Consider the following 13,271-nt stretch of genomic DNA (forward strand, 5'->3'; position numbering starts at 1 on the left):
CCCTCTTGTTATACAAATATACTCCATTGTACAATTAATTTATTAAAGTAAAAATGTTTGTTACATTTGGTTTAAATGTTTGGTAAATTGAAAAGGTCAAGTCAGTAATAGTCCCTCAATTAAATGATAAGTACATTATTCATTGAGAGAAATATTTGTACAAAATCTTTGGGGGAATACATTGACATAAATATCAGAATACACGGAATATCTGCCCTGTGACATTTTGAACACAAATCTCAACTTCCGTTGTGCCTAGTCTGATTGGTTGTTTATTTTGTGAGAAGGCAGAACATCCGATCTACATGAGAAAACTGGCCAATGGCCAACGTGCATTATTAGCCTTTTCGCTGCTGCAAATATGTCGATATTTTATATGCTTTTATGCACAAAAAGGAATCCACTTTTGAAAAAATCGATACCTCTATCTTGAAAGGTACTTCAGTCTTACTTGCAATTGTAAGTATGACAGACCATGGTATTTTTTATGATTAGGTTAGAAAATATTACTATGGAGATGGGAAGCTTGTACAGCAAGATATGAAGCTGTCATTTCTAGCTTGCTAGCAACGATGCTAATTTGATACGTATAACTTCGCTACATACATTCACTTATTTTATGCATACCGTATTGAGAAATTATTGCTTGGTTGTCACTTTTGCTCCAGGTGATATGAACTTAATCTCAATAGGTTTGTTTTTGAGCTGTGAAATCAATTTATATGGCTATTGCGCAGCATGAAAGCAAACACATTTTGACAATTTGTTACTGTTCGCTAGGTTATGCACTTGTCAAACGTGCCATAATGTAAACAATAGCTGTTTCGTTGTATCTAGCGAAGTAAGTGCATTGTTTTGTGGAAAAACGCTTTAGATCAGTGGCGGTCGGTGCCGTTTAAGATGAGCATGGCCTTATTACTATTACAGCACATTGGACGACTGCCATTCGTATTCCATTCACCCAGCTCAATGTAACATCGATAGGTTTAGGCTACTACATGATACTCGAATTTTCTCTATACCCATCACGAGGTTGCTACAACCTAGCCTATGAATTAAAGTTTACAACGTAGGTGCACATGTTGAGAGAAAAATGTGAGTAATCAAGGTGACCGTGACACATTCAATACCGTCTTGCACACTTGCCTGCATCTAGCTGATCTAGGGTGTAATCATTAGTCCAGTTGCAAACTAGTGTTTATTCCCGTTTTGTTACGTTTGCTTCCGTTTAAGAAACGTTTTTCAACAGAATCGTCTAAATGAATACACATCTGATCACACGCAAACACAGTTCACTTTCATAGCAGCCATATACAAGCAGCATGATCACTTTGCTCTTGTATAATTCCTTCTTGCATCTACGCGTTCTCCTCTCACCTTTTCATTTCACGTGTGGACTTCAGTGTACAACACATCAGCTGTCTGTGACCAGGCGAAAAAACCATTCCAAGCCTAACCTTCATATCATAACTGCTACACACAGCCTACATTGTCACCATATTAGCTAACTTCATAGTCAACATAGCTAATAGAAATAACGCGTTAGTAAGCCCGCTACAATCATGCAGTACAGTCAGGAAGCAGTTTAGCTAGCAGTTACACCGGCGGGCCCCGGTAGCAATACATTAATAAAACCAAAAGCTTACCTTGACTTGGAAGAGTTCCATTGTTGGAAAGCCACAGCCAGCAAGCTAGCTAACATAGCATCCCTATCTGTTTGAGTAGGCTAAACTATTTAGCTGTATTCGCTAGCTAAGTAAGTGAAAGTGAAATATATAGCTAGCTCTCTCTTTTAAGAATTAAGAAATTAATTTGTTCAAAACTGTTGAACTATTGTCTTTCTCTCTCTTTGAGTCAACTACTCACCACATTTCATGCACTGCAGTGCTAGCTAGCTGTAGCTTATGCTTTCAGTATTAGATTAATTATCTGATTCTTTGATTGGGTGCACAACATGTCAGTTAATGCGGTAAGAGCTCTGATAGGTTGGAGGCCGTCCTCCGGAAGGTCTCATAATTACTGTGTAAGTCTATGGAAGGGGGTGAGAAACATGAGCCTCCTAGGTTTTGGATTGAAGTCAATGTACCCAGAGGAGGACGGAAACTAGCTGTCCTCCGGGTACACCATGGTGCTACCCTACAGAGTGCTGTTGAGGCTACTGTAGACCTTCATCGCAAAACAGTGTGTTTTAATACATAATTTGGTGACATGTAAATATATTTAGTATAGTTTTATCTAAAAATGATAACTTTTTAAATGTTTCATGATTGAGATTTATCTGAAATGCACTGAGGAGGCTGGTCCTCCCCTTCCTCCTCTGAGGAGCCCACTGCATTTAGTTAGCAAAGACAGCTGGCTTGCTACCTGACATCAATGGTATTAATTGCGTAATTAGTTTCATACATGTGTCAGCGGCTTATTTGGAGATGCATGTTTTTTTGTTTTTTTACCTTACCCAACAGACCTGGATTTAGCAAGACTCTTTCTATATTGGTCTATGTAAGGACTAGGAGATCGTAACATTGAATTACACTATTTCTAGGTGATTGTGATGCTGCTGGGGCAGAGAGTTTCATTCTTAATGACAATGACCAATAGAATCCACAGTGTTTTCATGTGTTCTGCATCTGAGAATTTGTGTGTGAGTGTGTGTTTTTCTTCCAGGGTGTGATTACTTGTTGCAGCCCAGAGGAAACTGCCAGACGGCAAGCCTTCATTCCAGACATCCCAGTTACAGTGTTAGGTATGGCAGGAGAGCCCTGGGAATCCAAATAGTGTAGAGTCAATGGATAAAGAGTGTGCATAGAAGGTGGAAAATATGTCTTACAGTAACAGGGAACTGGTGGTGTTTTTTATAAGCTATAAACTGTCCCAGAGAAATTATCCATGTTGTCAATTGGTGCTGGAGGGTGCAAGTGGACGGACTGAGGGGGAAGAAGCCATTGCAAATGGGTCTTTGGGGAACAACAGGAATGGCAGAAGCAATTTGGGTAAGCCTTCATCTCCACAGGGGGGCATTGAGGCAGTGAAAGCAGCACTACGGGACTCAGTGGATGAGTTTGAGCTGCGCTACACCCGCGCCTTCAGTGACCTTTCCTCCCAGCTCCACATCACCCCTGCCACAGCCTACCACAGCTTTGAGAGCGTGATGGACGAAGTGTTCAGGGACGGGGTCAACTGGGGTCGCGTGGTGGGCCTGTTTGCTTTCGGCGGGGCCCTGTGCATTGAGTGTGTTGAGAAGGATATGAGCCACCTGGTGACGCGCATCGCAGACTGGATGGCCACCTACCTGGACAACCATATCCAGCCCTGGATCCAGAGCCAAGGAGGATGGGTAGGTTAGAGCTGATACTATACATCCAAACATTATACATCCTTGTTACAGGATTTAGTAATACATTCTCATTGTCAACACTATGGTGTGTGTGTGTGTGTGTGCCTCCTTTGCTGCACCCACTCAGAGAAATTGAAGATACTATGATAGACTACCCTAAAGGGAGAAGCTACAGTGGGGTATGGGGGCACACTGATGGGTTGTGAACACATAGTTCACTGTATGTATCTTCCTCTGTCTCTGTTCCCTGAAAGGACTGTTTTGCGGAGATCTTCGGCAGAGATGCAGCTGCAGACGTCCGACGGTCCCAGGAGAGCTTAAGAAAATGGCTGCTAGTTGGGGTGATGCTGCTTTCAGGAGTACTGGTCGGCACTCTCATCATGAAGAAACGCCAGTGAGTGGTGGAATACAAGCAACATCTGCTTTACCCCCAGCACATATAAACGCAAAATCAATGAAAATAGAACTTAATAGTTTATGTTTACATAAGCCCAGTCTGCTTGTGCACTGACAGAAACCTGATTAATAGCCCTGGCTATTGCAGTTTTTGGGCAATCAATATGTAGCTTGGTGAGCTGTTTTACTGATTGCGTCTCATGTCCTGCGTCCTTCTTTTTACATTTTAAAAGTGATATGTAAAATAACATTTTATGATATTTTTCATATTATTGGTTTTATTTTTATTCTTTACCTTGGTAAAGGGTGTTGCATTCGAGACTGGAGATGCTTTAAATGGACCTGATAAGCTAAGAGTGAATGGGAAAAATGCAGCTGGTGTGATAGATTGTTTTCGTGTTTTTAGGTTTGTGTGTTACCCTGTATACCCTAGGACCAACTACAGCCATTCTTTCCAAATGGACATTTGACCAATTACATTGAAGATTCTAAAATATTGTTTTTATTTAGTTTGCTCCAAGATGTTAAACCAAACCTCTGTTTTCATTTGACATTTTCTTAAAATGTTCTGTTCCTTAATGTGCTGAAGTTTCAGGCATGCTCTAAATAATAAAACATATTTATGTTTAAAGTGTTTTTGTTCTATGTGATTCACTGACAATAGTACCACACAAAGAGTGAGAACACAGAAAAAGTAATGAATCCAGATTGGCCACACTGCATTCTCATATGCCATTAGGGGGTGCATGTGCTCAACAAATACAGTTTCTGGAGTGACTATTTTTCAGCCTCAACTCTCAGTGCAACATATCAGGAATACCTTTTCCTGTTTCCCAGAGACTGTTGCTCTGAAAAGTGTATCTCTAATATACTGCCAATGTCAAATTGTCTCTAGAAGGTCTTCGCTAGTAGAGTTTGGAAATTGATTACAGCACTGATGGCAGTGAAACATCCAACTTGGTTTGGAATCATAGTCCTGCTACCCTTGCACAATTAAAAGAAGCCATTGTAATCCCTTTGAATTTCATATTTGTAGTATGTAGTTGTAAATAATGTATACTTCCTTTTCTCATCCTACACAATATAGTCAATACTTTTTTCAACATACACTTTTATTCAAGAGCACATACAGAATAGTTTATTGATGTATTACTCTGAAGAAGAATCACATAGGCTGATAAACTTTTAAGTATATCCTGATAATAACATACTACTGGATCTGTTCATTGGAACCTATGATATTCAAAACACACGAAGAGATGACTTCTCAAAGAAGAAGGCTGAAAGTGTGAATGGAATAGACAGATGACAGATATGGAAGGACTATACCGAGCCTGTGGTTGCTAATCTCTCCCTGTCATTTGTTGCCTTTTCCGCAAACCATAGCTAGCCGCACCAGAGGATAAAGCCAGTTAAGGAAAGACAAATAAATTATCGAAACACCAGCTTCTCAGAGAATCTAACTCTTACTCGTCATATTCTCATGTCATATTTCCTACCTCTGAATCTTGCTTCTTTTTGAAAGCTCACAAAACTGAGAGGAAGAAGCCGAAGCAGAGTTGTATATTCAAAACTATATTATTATAGAGAATATGTATAGGGAATATACTGTATATAATATGGGGAGTGATATTTATGGGAAATAAAGATGGCTGAATTCTCAGTGATTTATTTCACAAGGACTCTTCTCTATACAGTGGGGGAAAAAAGTATTTAGTCAGCCACCAATTGTGCAAGTTCTCCCACTTAAAAAGATGAGAGAGGCCTGTAATTTTCATCATATGTACACGTCAACTATGACAGACAAATTGAGGAAAAAAAATCCAGAAAATCACATTGTAGGATTTTGAATGAATTTATTTGCAAATTATGGTGGAAAATAAGTATTTGGTCACCTACAAACAAGCAAGATTTCTGGCTCTCACAGACCTGTAACTTCTTCTTTAAGAGGCTCCTCTGTCCTCCACTCGTTACCTGTATTAATGGCACCTGTTTGAACTTGTTATCAGTATAAAAGACACCTGTCCACAACCTCAAACAGTCACACTCCAAACTCCACTATGGCCAAGACCAAAAAGCTGTCAAAGGACACCAGAAACAAAATTGTAGCCCTGCACCAGGCTGGGAAGACTGAATCTGCAATAGGTAAGCAGCTTGGTTTGAAGAAATCAACTGTGGGAGCAATTATTAGGAAATGGAAGACATACAAGACCACTGATAATCTCCCTCGATCTGGGGCTCCACGCAAGATCTCACCCCGTGGGGTCAAAATGATCACAAGAACGGTGAGCAAAAATCCCAGAACCACACGGGGGGACCTAGTGAATGACCTGCAGAGAGCTGGGACCAAAGTAACAAAGCCTACCATCAGTAACACACTACACCGCCAGGGACTCAAATCCTGCAGTGCCAGACGTGTCCCCCCTGCTTAAGCCAGTACATGTCCAGGCCCGTCTGAAGTTTGCTAGAGTGCATTTGGATGATCCAGAAGAGGATTGGGAGAATGTCATATGGTCAGATGAAACCAAAATATAACTTTTTTGGTAAAAACTCAACTGGTCGTGTTTGGAGGACAAAGAATGCTGAGTTGCATCCAAAGAACACCATACCTACTGTGAAGCATGGGGGTGGAAACATCATGCTTTGGGGCTGTTTTTCTGCAAAGGGACCAGGACGACTGATCCGTGTAAAGGAAAGAATGAATGGGGCCATGTATCGTGAGATTTTGAGTGAAAACCTCCTTCCATCAGCAAGGGCATTGAAGATGAAACGTGGCTGGGTCTTTCAGCATGACAATGATCCCAAACACACCGCCCGGGCAATGAAGGAGTGGCTTCGTAAGAAGCATTTCAAGGTCCTGGAGTGGCCTAGCCAGTCTCCAGATCTCAACCCCATAGAAAATCTTTGGAGGGAGTTGAAAGTCCGTGTTGCCCAGCGACAGCCCCAAAACATCACTGCTCTAGAGGAGATCTGCATGGAGGAATGGGCCAAAATACCAGCAACAGTGTGTGAAAACCTTGTGAAGACTTACAGAAAACTTTTGACCTGTGTCATTGCCAACAAAGGGTATATAACAAAGTATTGAGAAACTTTTGTTATTGATCAAATACTTATTTTCCACCATAATTTGCAAATAAATTCATTAAAAATCCTACAATGTGATTTTTCAGGAATTTTTTTTCTCATTTTGTCTGTCATAGTTGACGTGTACCTATGATGAAAATTACAGGCCTCTCTCATCTTTTTAAGTGGGAGAACTTGCACAATTGGTGGCTGACTAAATACTTTTTTTCCCCACTGGACATCATGCTTGGGCTCAATTCACGAGTTGAAATTCGAATTGGCCACACCCCACAGGATGTAGAATTTGAGTTTTAGTAACAGGAAGAAGAATTTAGTTCAGTGAAACTCAATGAAATTCAGTCATAGCACATGAGAGTTTCATTGAATCTGACAGGTCACACTTCCAGATACCAAAGAATATAGCACTTTTCTCTGGAAACAATATTCATATACTCTTTTAACCTTAGTGCTTAGAATAGCCAATTATATTTCCACCAACCCTTTCATTTGTTTGGCTTCTTTTTTAAGGCCTCGGGGTCAACCTGAGGGTTAAACGAATGCATTCTGGGAAATTTAGTATTTTCCCCATATTGAACAAAATGTAAGTGATAAATGAAATATAATAATTTAGAATAGTCGCATACAGGTTTTGTTTTCCTTGACCATTCATTTTAAGAGTTTGTCCTGAAAATCAATTGTTTCAACAATATTTTATATGCATGTACAGTACCAGTCAAAAGTTTGGACACACCTACTCATTCCAGGGTTTTTCTTTATTTTTACTATTTTCTACATTGTAGAATAATTGTTAAGACATCAAAATCAAAAAGGTGTTAAACAAATCAAAATATATTTTATATTTGAGATTCTTCAAAGTAGTCATCCTTTGCCTTGATGACAGCTTTGCACACTCTTGGCATTCTCTCAACTAGCTTCATGAGGTAGTCACCTGGAATGCATTTCAATTAACAGGTGTGCCTTGTTAAAAATTAATTTGGGGAATTTCTTTCCTTCTTAATGCATTTGAGCCAATCAGTTGTGTTGTGACAAGGTAGGTGGGGTATACAGAATATAGCCCTATTTGGTAAAAGACCAAGTCCATGTTATGGCAAGAACAGCTCAAATAAGCAAAGAGAAATGACAGTCCATCATTACTTTAAGACATGAAGGTCAGTCAATGTGGACAATTTCAAGAACTTTGAAAGTTTCTTCAAGTGCAGTCGCAAAAACCATCAAGCGCTATGATGAAACTGCCTCTCATGAGGACCGCCACAGCAAAGGAAGACCCAGAGTTACCTCTGCTGCAGAGGATAAGTTCATTAAAGTTAGCTGCACCTCAGATTGCAGCCCAAATAAATGCTTCACAGAGTTCAAGTAACAGACATCTCAACATTAACTGTTCAGAGGAGACTGTGTGAATCAGGCCTTCATGGTCGAATTGCTGCAAAGAAACCACTACTAAAGGACACCATTAAGAAGAAGAGACTTGCTTGGGCCTAGAAACATGAGCAATGTACATTAGACCGGTGGAAATCTGTCCTTTGGTCTGATGCGTCCAAATGTAAGGTTTTTGGTTCCAACCGCCGTGTCTTTGTGAGACGCAGAGTAGGTGAATGGAAGATCTCCGCATGTGTGGTTCCCACCGTGAAGCATGGAGGAGGAGGTGTGGGGTGCTTTGCTGGTGACACTGTGATTTATTTAGAATTCAATGCACACTTAACCAGCATAGCTACCACAGCATTCTGCAGCGATACACCATCCCATCTGGTTTGCGCTTAATTGGACTGTCATTTCTTTTTCATTTACATTGACGTCATTTAGCAGACACTCTTATCCAGAGCGACTTACAAATTGGTGCATTCACCTTATAGCCAGTGGGATAACCACTTTACAATGTTTTTTTGTTTTTTGGGGGTGGGTTGGGGTAAGGGGGGGTGGTGGGTAGAAGGATTACTTTATCCTATCCCAGGTATTCCTTAAAGAGGTGGGGTTTCAAATGTCTCCGGAAGGTGGTGGGTGACTCCGCTGTCCTGGCGTCGTGAGGGAGCTTGTTCCACCATTGGGGTGCCAGAGCAGCGAACAGTTTTGACTGGGCTGAGCGGGAACTGTGCTTCCGCAGAGGTAGGGGACACAGCAGGCCAGAGGTGGATGAACGCAATGCCCTCGTTTGGGTGTAGGGACTGATCAGAGCCTGAAGGTACGGAGGTGCCGTTCCCCTCACAGCTCCGTAGGCAAGCACCATGGTCTTGTAGCAGATGCGAGCTTCAACTGGAAGCCAGTGGAGTGTGCGGAGGAGCGGGGTGATGTGAGAGAACTTGGGAAGGTTGAACACCAGACAGGCTGCGGCATTCTGGATGAGTTGTAGGGGTTTAATGGCACAGGCAGGGAGCCCAGCCAACAGCGAGTTGCAGTAATCCAGACGGGAGATGACAAGTGCCTGGATTAGGACCTGTGCCGCTTCCTGTGTAAGGCAGGGTCGTACTCTCCGAATGTTGTAGAGCATGAACCTACAGGATCGGGTCACCGCCTTGATGTTAGCGGAGAACGACAGGGTGTTGTCCAGGGTCACGCCAAGGCTCTTCGCACTCTGGGAGGAGGACACAACGGAGTTGTCAACCGTGATGCGAGATCATGGAATGGGCAGTCCTTCCCCAGGAGGAAGAGCAGCTCCGTCTTGCCAAGGTTCAGCTTGAGGTGGTGATCTGTCATCCATACTGATATGTCTGCCAGACATGCAGATATGCGATTCGCCACCTGGTTATCAGAAGGGGGAAAGGAGAAGATTAGTTGTGTGTCGTCTGCGTAGCAATGATAGGAGAGGCCATGTGAGGATATGACAGAGCCAAGTGACTTGGTGTATAGCGAGAATAGGAGAAGGCCTAGAACTGAGCCCTGGGGGACACCAGTGGTGAGAGCACGTGGTGCGGAGACAGTTTCTCGCCACGCCACTTGGTAGGAGCGACCGGTCAGGTAGGACGCAATCCAAGAGTGAGCCGCGCCGGAGATGCCCAGCTCGGAGAGGGTGGAGAGGAGGATCTAATGGTTCACAGTATCAAAGGCAGCAGACAGGTCTAGAAGGACAAGAGCAGAGGAGAGATAGTTAGCTTTAGCAGTGCGGAGAGCCTCCGTGACACAGAGAAGAGCAGTCTCAGTTGAATGACCAGTCTTGAAACCTGACTGGTTTGGATCAAGAAGGTCATTCTGAGAGAGATAGCAAGAGAGTTGGCTAAAGACGGCACGCTCAATAGTTTTGGAGAGAAAAGAAAGAAGGGATACTGGTCTGTAGTTGTTGACATCAGAGGGATCGAGTGTTGGTTTTTTGAGAAGGGGTGCAACTCTCGCTCTCTTGAAGACGGAAGGGACATAGCCAGCGGTCAAGGATGAGTTGATCAGCGAGGTGAGGTAAGGGAGAAGGTCACCGGAGATGGTCTGGAGAAGAGAGGAGGGGATAGGGTCAAGCGGGCAGGTTGTTGGGCAGCCGGCCGTCACAAGTCGCAAGATTTTATCTGGAGAGAGAGGGGAGAAAGAAGTCAAAGCATAGGGTAGGGCAGTGTGAGCAGGACCAGCAGTGTCATTTGACTTAACAAACGAGGATCGGATATTGTCAACCTTCTTTTCAAAATGGTTGACGAAGTCATCCACAGAGAGGGAGGAGGGGTGGGGAGGGGGAGGAGGATTCAGCAGGGAGGAGAAGGTGGCAAAGAGCTTCCTAGGGTTAGAGGCAGATGCTTGGAATTTAGAGTGGTAGAAAGTGGCCTTAGCAGCAGAAACAGATGAAGAAAATGTAGAGAGGAGGGAGTGAAAAGATGCCAGGTCCGCAGGGAGTCTAGTTTTCCTCCATTTCCGCTCGGCTGCCCGGAGCCCTGTTCTGTGAGCTCGCAATGAGTCATCAAGCCACGGAGCTGGAGGGGAGGACCGAGCCGGCCGGGAGGATAGGGGACATAGAGAGTCAAAGGATGCAGAAAGGGAGGAGAGGAGGGTTGAGGAGGCAGAATCAGGAGATTGGAGGGAGAAGGATTGAGCAGAGGGAAGAGATGATAGGATGGAAGAGGAGAGAGTAGCGGGAGAGAGAGAGCGAAGGTTGCGACGGCGCATTACCATCTGAGTAGGGGCAGAGTGAGTAGTGTTGGAGGAGAGCGAGAGAGAAAAGGATACAAAGTAGTGGTCGGAGACATGGAGGGGAGTTGCAGTGAGATTAGTAGAAGAACAGCATCTAGTAAAGATGAGGTCAAGCGTATTGCCTGCCTTGTGAGTAGGGGGGGACGGTGAGAGGGTGAGGTCAAAAGAGGAGAGGAGTGGAAAGAAGGAGGCAGAGAGAAATGAGTCAAAGGTAGACGTAGGGAGGTTGAAGTTCCCCAGAACTGTGAGGGGTGAGCCATCCTCAGGAAAGGAACTTATCAAGGTATCAAGCTCATTGATGAACTCTCCAAGGGAACCTGGAGGGCGATAAATGACAAGGATATTAAGCTTAAATGGGCTAGTGACTGTGACAGCATGGAATTCAAATGAGGAGATAGACAGATGGGTCAGGGGAAAAATAGAGAATGTCCACTTGGGAGAGATGAGGATTCCTGTGCCACCACCCCGCTGACCAGATGCTCTCGGGGTATGCGAGAACACATGGTCAGACGAGGAGAGAGTAGTAGTGTTTTCAGTGGTAATCCATGTTTCCGTCAGTGCCAAGAAGTCGAGGGACTGGAGGGTAGCATAGGCTGAGATGAACTCTGCCTTGTTGGCAGCAGAACGGCAGTTCCAGAGGCTGCCTGAGACCTGGAACTCCACGTGGGTGGTGTGTGCAGGGACCACCAGGTTAAAGAGGCAGCAGCCACGCGGTGTGAGGCGTTTGTATAGCCTGTGCGGAGAGGAGAGAACAGGGATAGACAGAGGCATAGTTGACAGGCTGCAGAAAATGGCTACAATAATGCAAAGGAGATCGGAATGAAATGAACTAAACATCTGGGAAAGGAGAGAGCGGGGCCTACCTCACCACAACACCCAAATATAACTCTCCCAACTTCCACCTTTTTCAACAGGACAATGACCCAAAACACACCTCCAGGCTGTGTAAGGGCTATTTGACCAAGAAGGAGAGTGATGGAGTGCTGCATCAGATGACCTGGCCTCCACAATCACCCGACCTCAACCCAATTAAGATGGTTTGGGATGAGTTGGACCGCAGAGTAAAGGAAAAGCAGCCAACAAGTGCTCAGCATATGTGGGAACTCTACTTTGAAGAATCTAAAATATATTTTGATTTGTTTAACACTTTTTGGGTTACTACATGATTCCATATGTGTTATTTCGTAGTTTCGATGTGTTCCCTATTATTCTACAATGTAGAAAATAGTACAAATAAAGAAAAACCCTTGATGTGTCCAAACTTTTGACTGGTACTGTATATAACGACATGTTTGATGTTTTATGTACAAGATGTATATTTGTATAGACCACACCTAGAAGAGGCATTTGAATTTCATTGAATTTCACTGAATTCAATTATATTTTCTTTCATTCAAATTCAAATTGCAATTCTGTATCCTGTTGACTACTTCAATTCAAATTCAATAATTTAATTGGAATTGATGAGGCATTCTCAATTCAATTCTGAATTGAGCCCAACCCTGCTATACATTAGCTTGACACTATGGTCAGATCCCTGGACATCCGAGAGTCCTGGAAGTCATACTGTATGAAGTTTATTTTTTGGATATGCATTCTTCAAAAGCAGGCTAAAGATGATTATGACCCCTCTCATAATGAAAGTGGATGTAAGCTTGAGCCTAGGTGGCATCCCCAAGATGTTCAATGGTTCTTCTTGCAACAGGGTGGTGTGCTGACAAGGCTGAAACAGAATGTTGCATAAATAAAGGTCCTGATTCTCCATGTGACCGTCAGTCAAGCGTGGATGCAAAGGTTGTAGAGACACAACTATGCAAATGAATGTTTACATCTAGATCTGGTCCATTGAATCTATTTTAGTGGATTTGTGTCCACGGCATGTGTAGGTTAAGAGCATGACATGTAGTGTGAAGTGCAAGGAATATACAGTAATACTGAAGTAACAACACTATGCAGAGAGATGCTCAGAAATGTTGTGGCTGAACGACGACATGGATAACATACAGCTGGCGGGATATACACTACATTGGCAGGATAGAACGGCTGACTCCGGTAAGACAAGGGGTGGCGGTCTGTCTATTTACCACCACAAACCAATGCTGGCACTAAGATTGCACTCAATGAGCTGTATAAGGCCATAAGTAAACAGGAAAACGCTCATCCAGAGGCAGCGCTCCTAGTGGCCGGGGACTTTAACGCAGGGAAACTTAAATCCGTTCTACCTAATATCTACCAGCATGTTAAATGTGCAACCAGAGGAAAATAAAACTCTAGACCACCTTTACTCCACACACAGAGATGCGTACAAAGCTCTCCCTCGCCCTCCATTAGGCAATTTTGACCATAACTCTATCCTCCT

The 13,271-nt window shown here is 43.3% G+C and overlaps 1 protein-coding gene across 1 annotated transcript; it reads left to right on the forward strand.

Annotated features, from left to right (window-relative positions):
- The first annotated feature begins 313 nt into the window (after nucleotides 1-313).
- Nucleotides 314-4,361, forward strand: LOC121578251 (bcl-2-like protein 1). The gene is made up of 3 exons (XM_041892465.1): nucleotides 314-459; nucleotides 2,665-3,334; nucleotides 3,589-4,361. Exons 2-3 carry the CDS (start codon nucleotides 2,819-2,821, stop codon nucleotides 3,730-3,732), a joined length of 660 nt encoding a protein of 219 aa, XP_041748399.1. The 5' UTR covers nucleotides 314-459; nucleotides 2,665-2,818; the 3' UTR covers nucleotides 3,733-4,361.
- Nucleotides 4,362-13,271: the final 8,910 nt, after the last annotated feature.

The sequence above is a fragment of the Coregonus clupeaformis genome, chromosome 12, assembly GCF_020615455.1.
Source record: "Coregonus clupeaformis isolate EN_2021a chromosome 12, ASM2061545v1, whole genome shotgun sequence".
Lineage (NCBI taxonomy): Eukaryota > Metazoa > Chordata > Actinopteri > Salmoniformes > Salmonidae > Coregonus > Coregonus clupeaformis.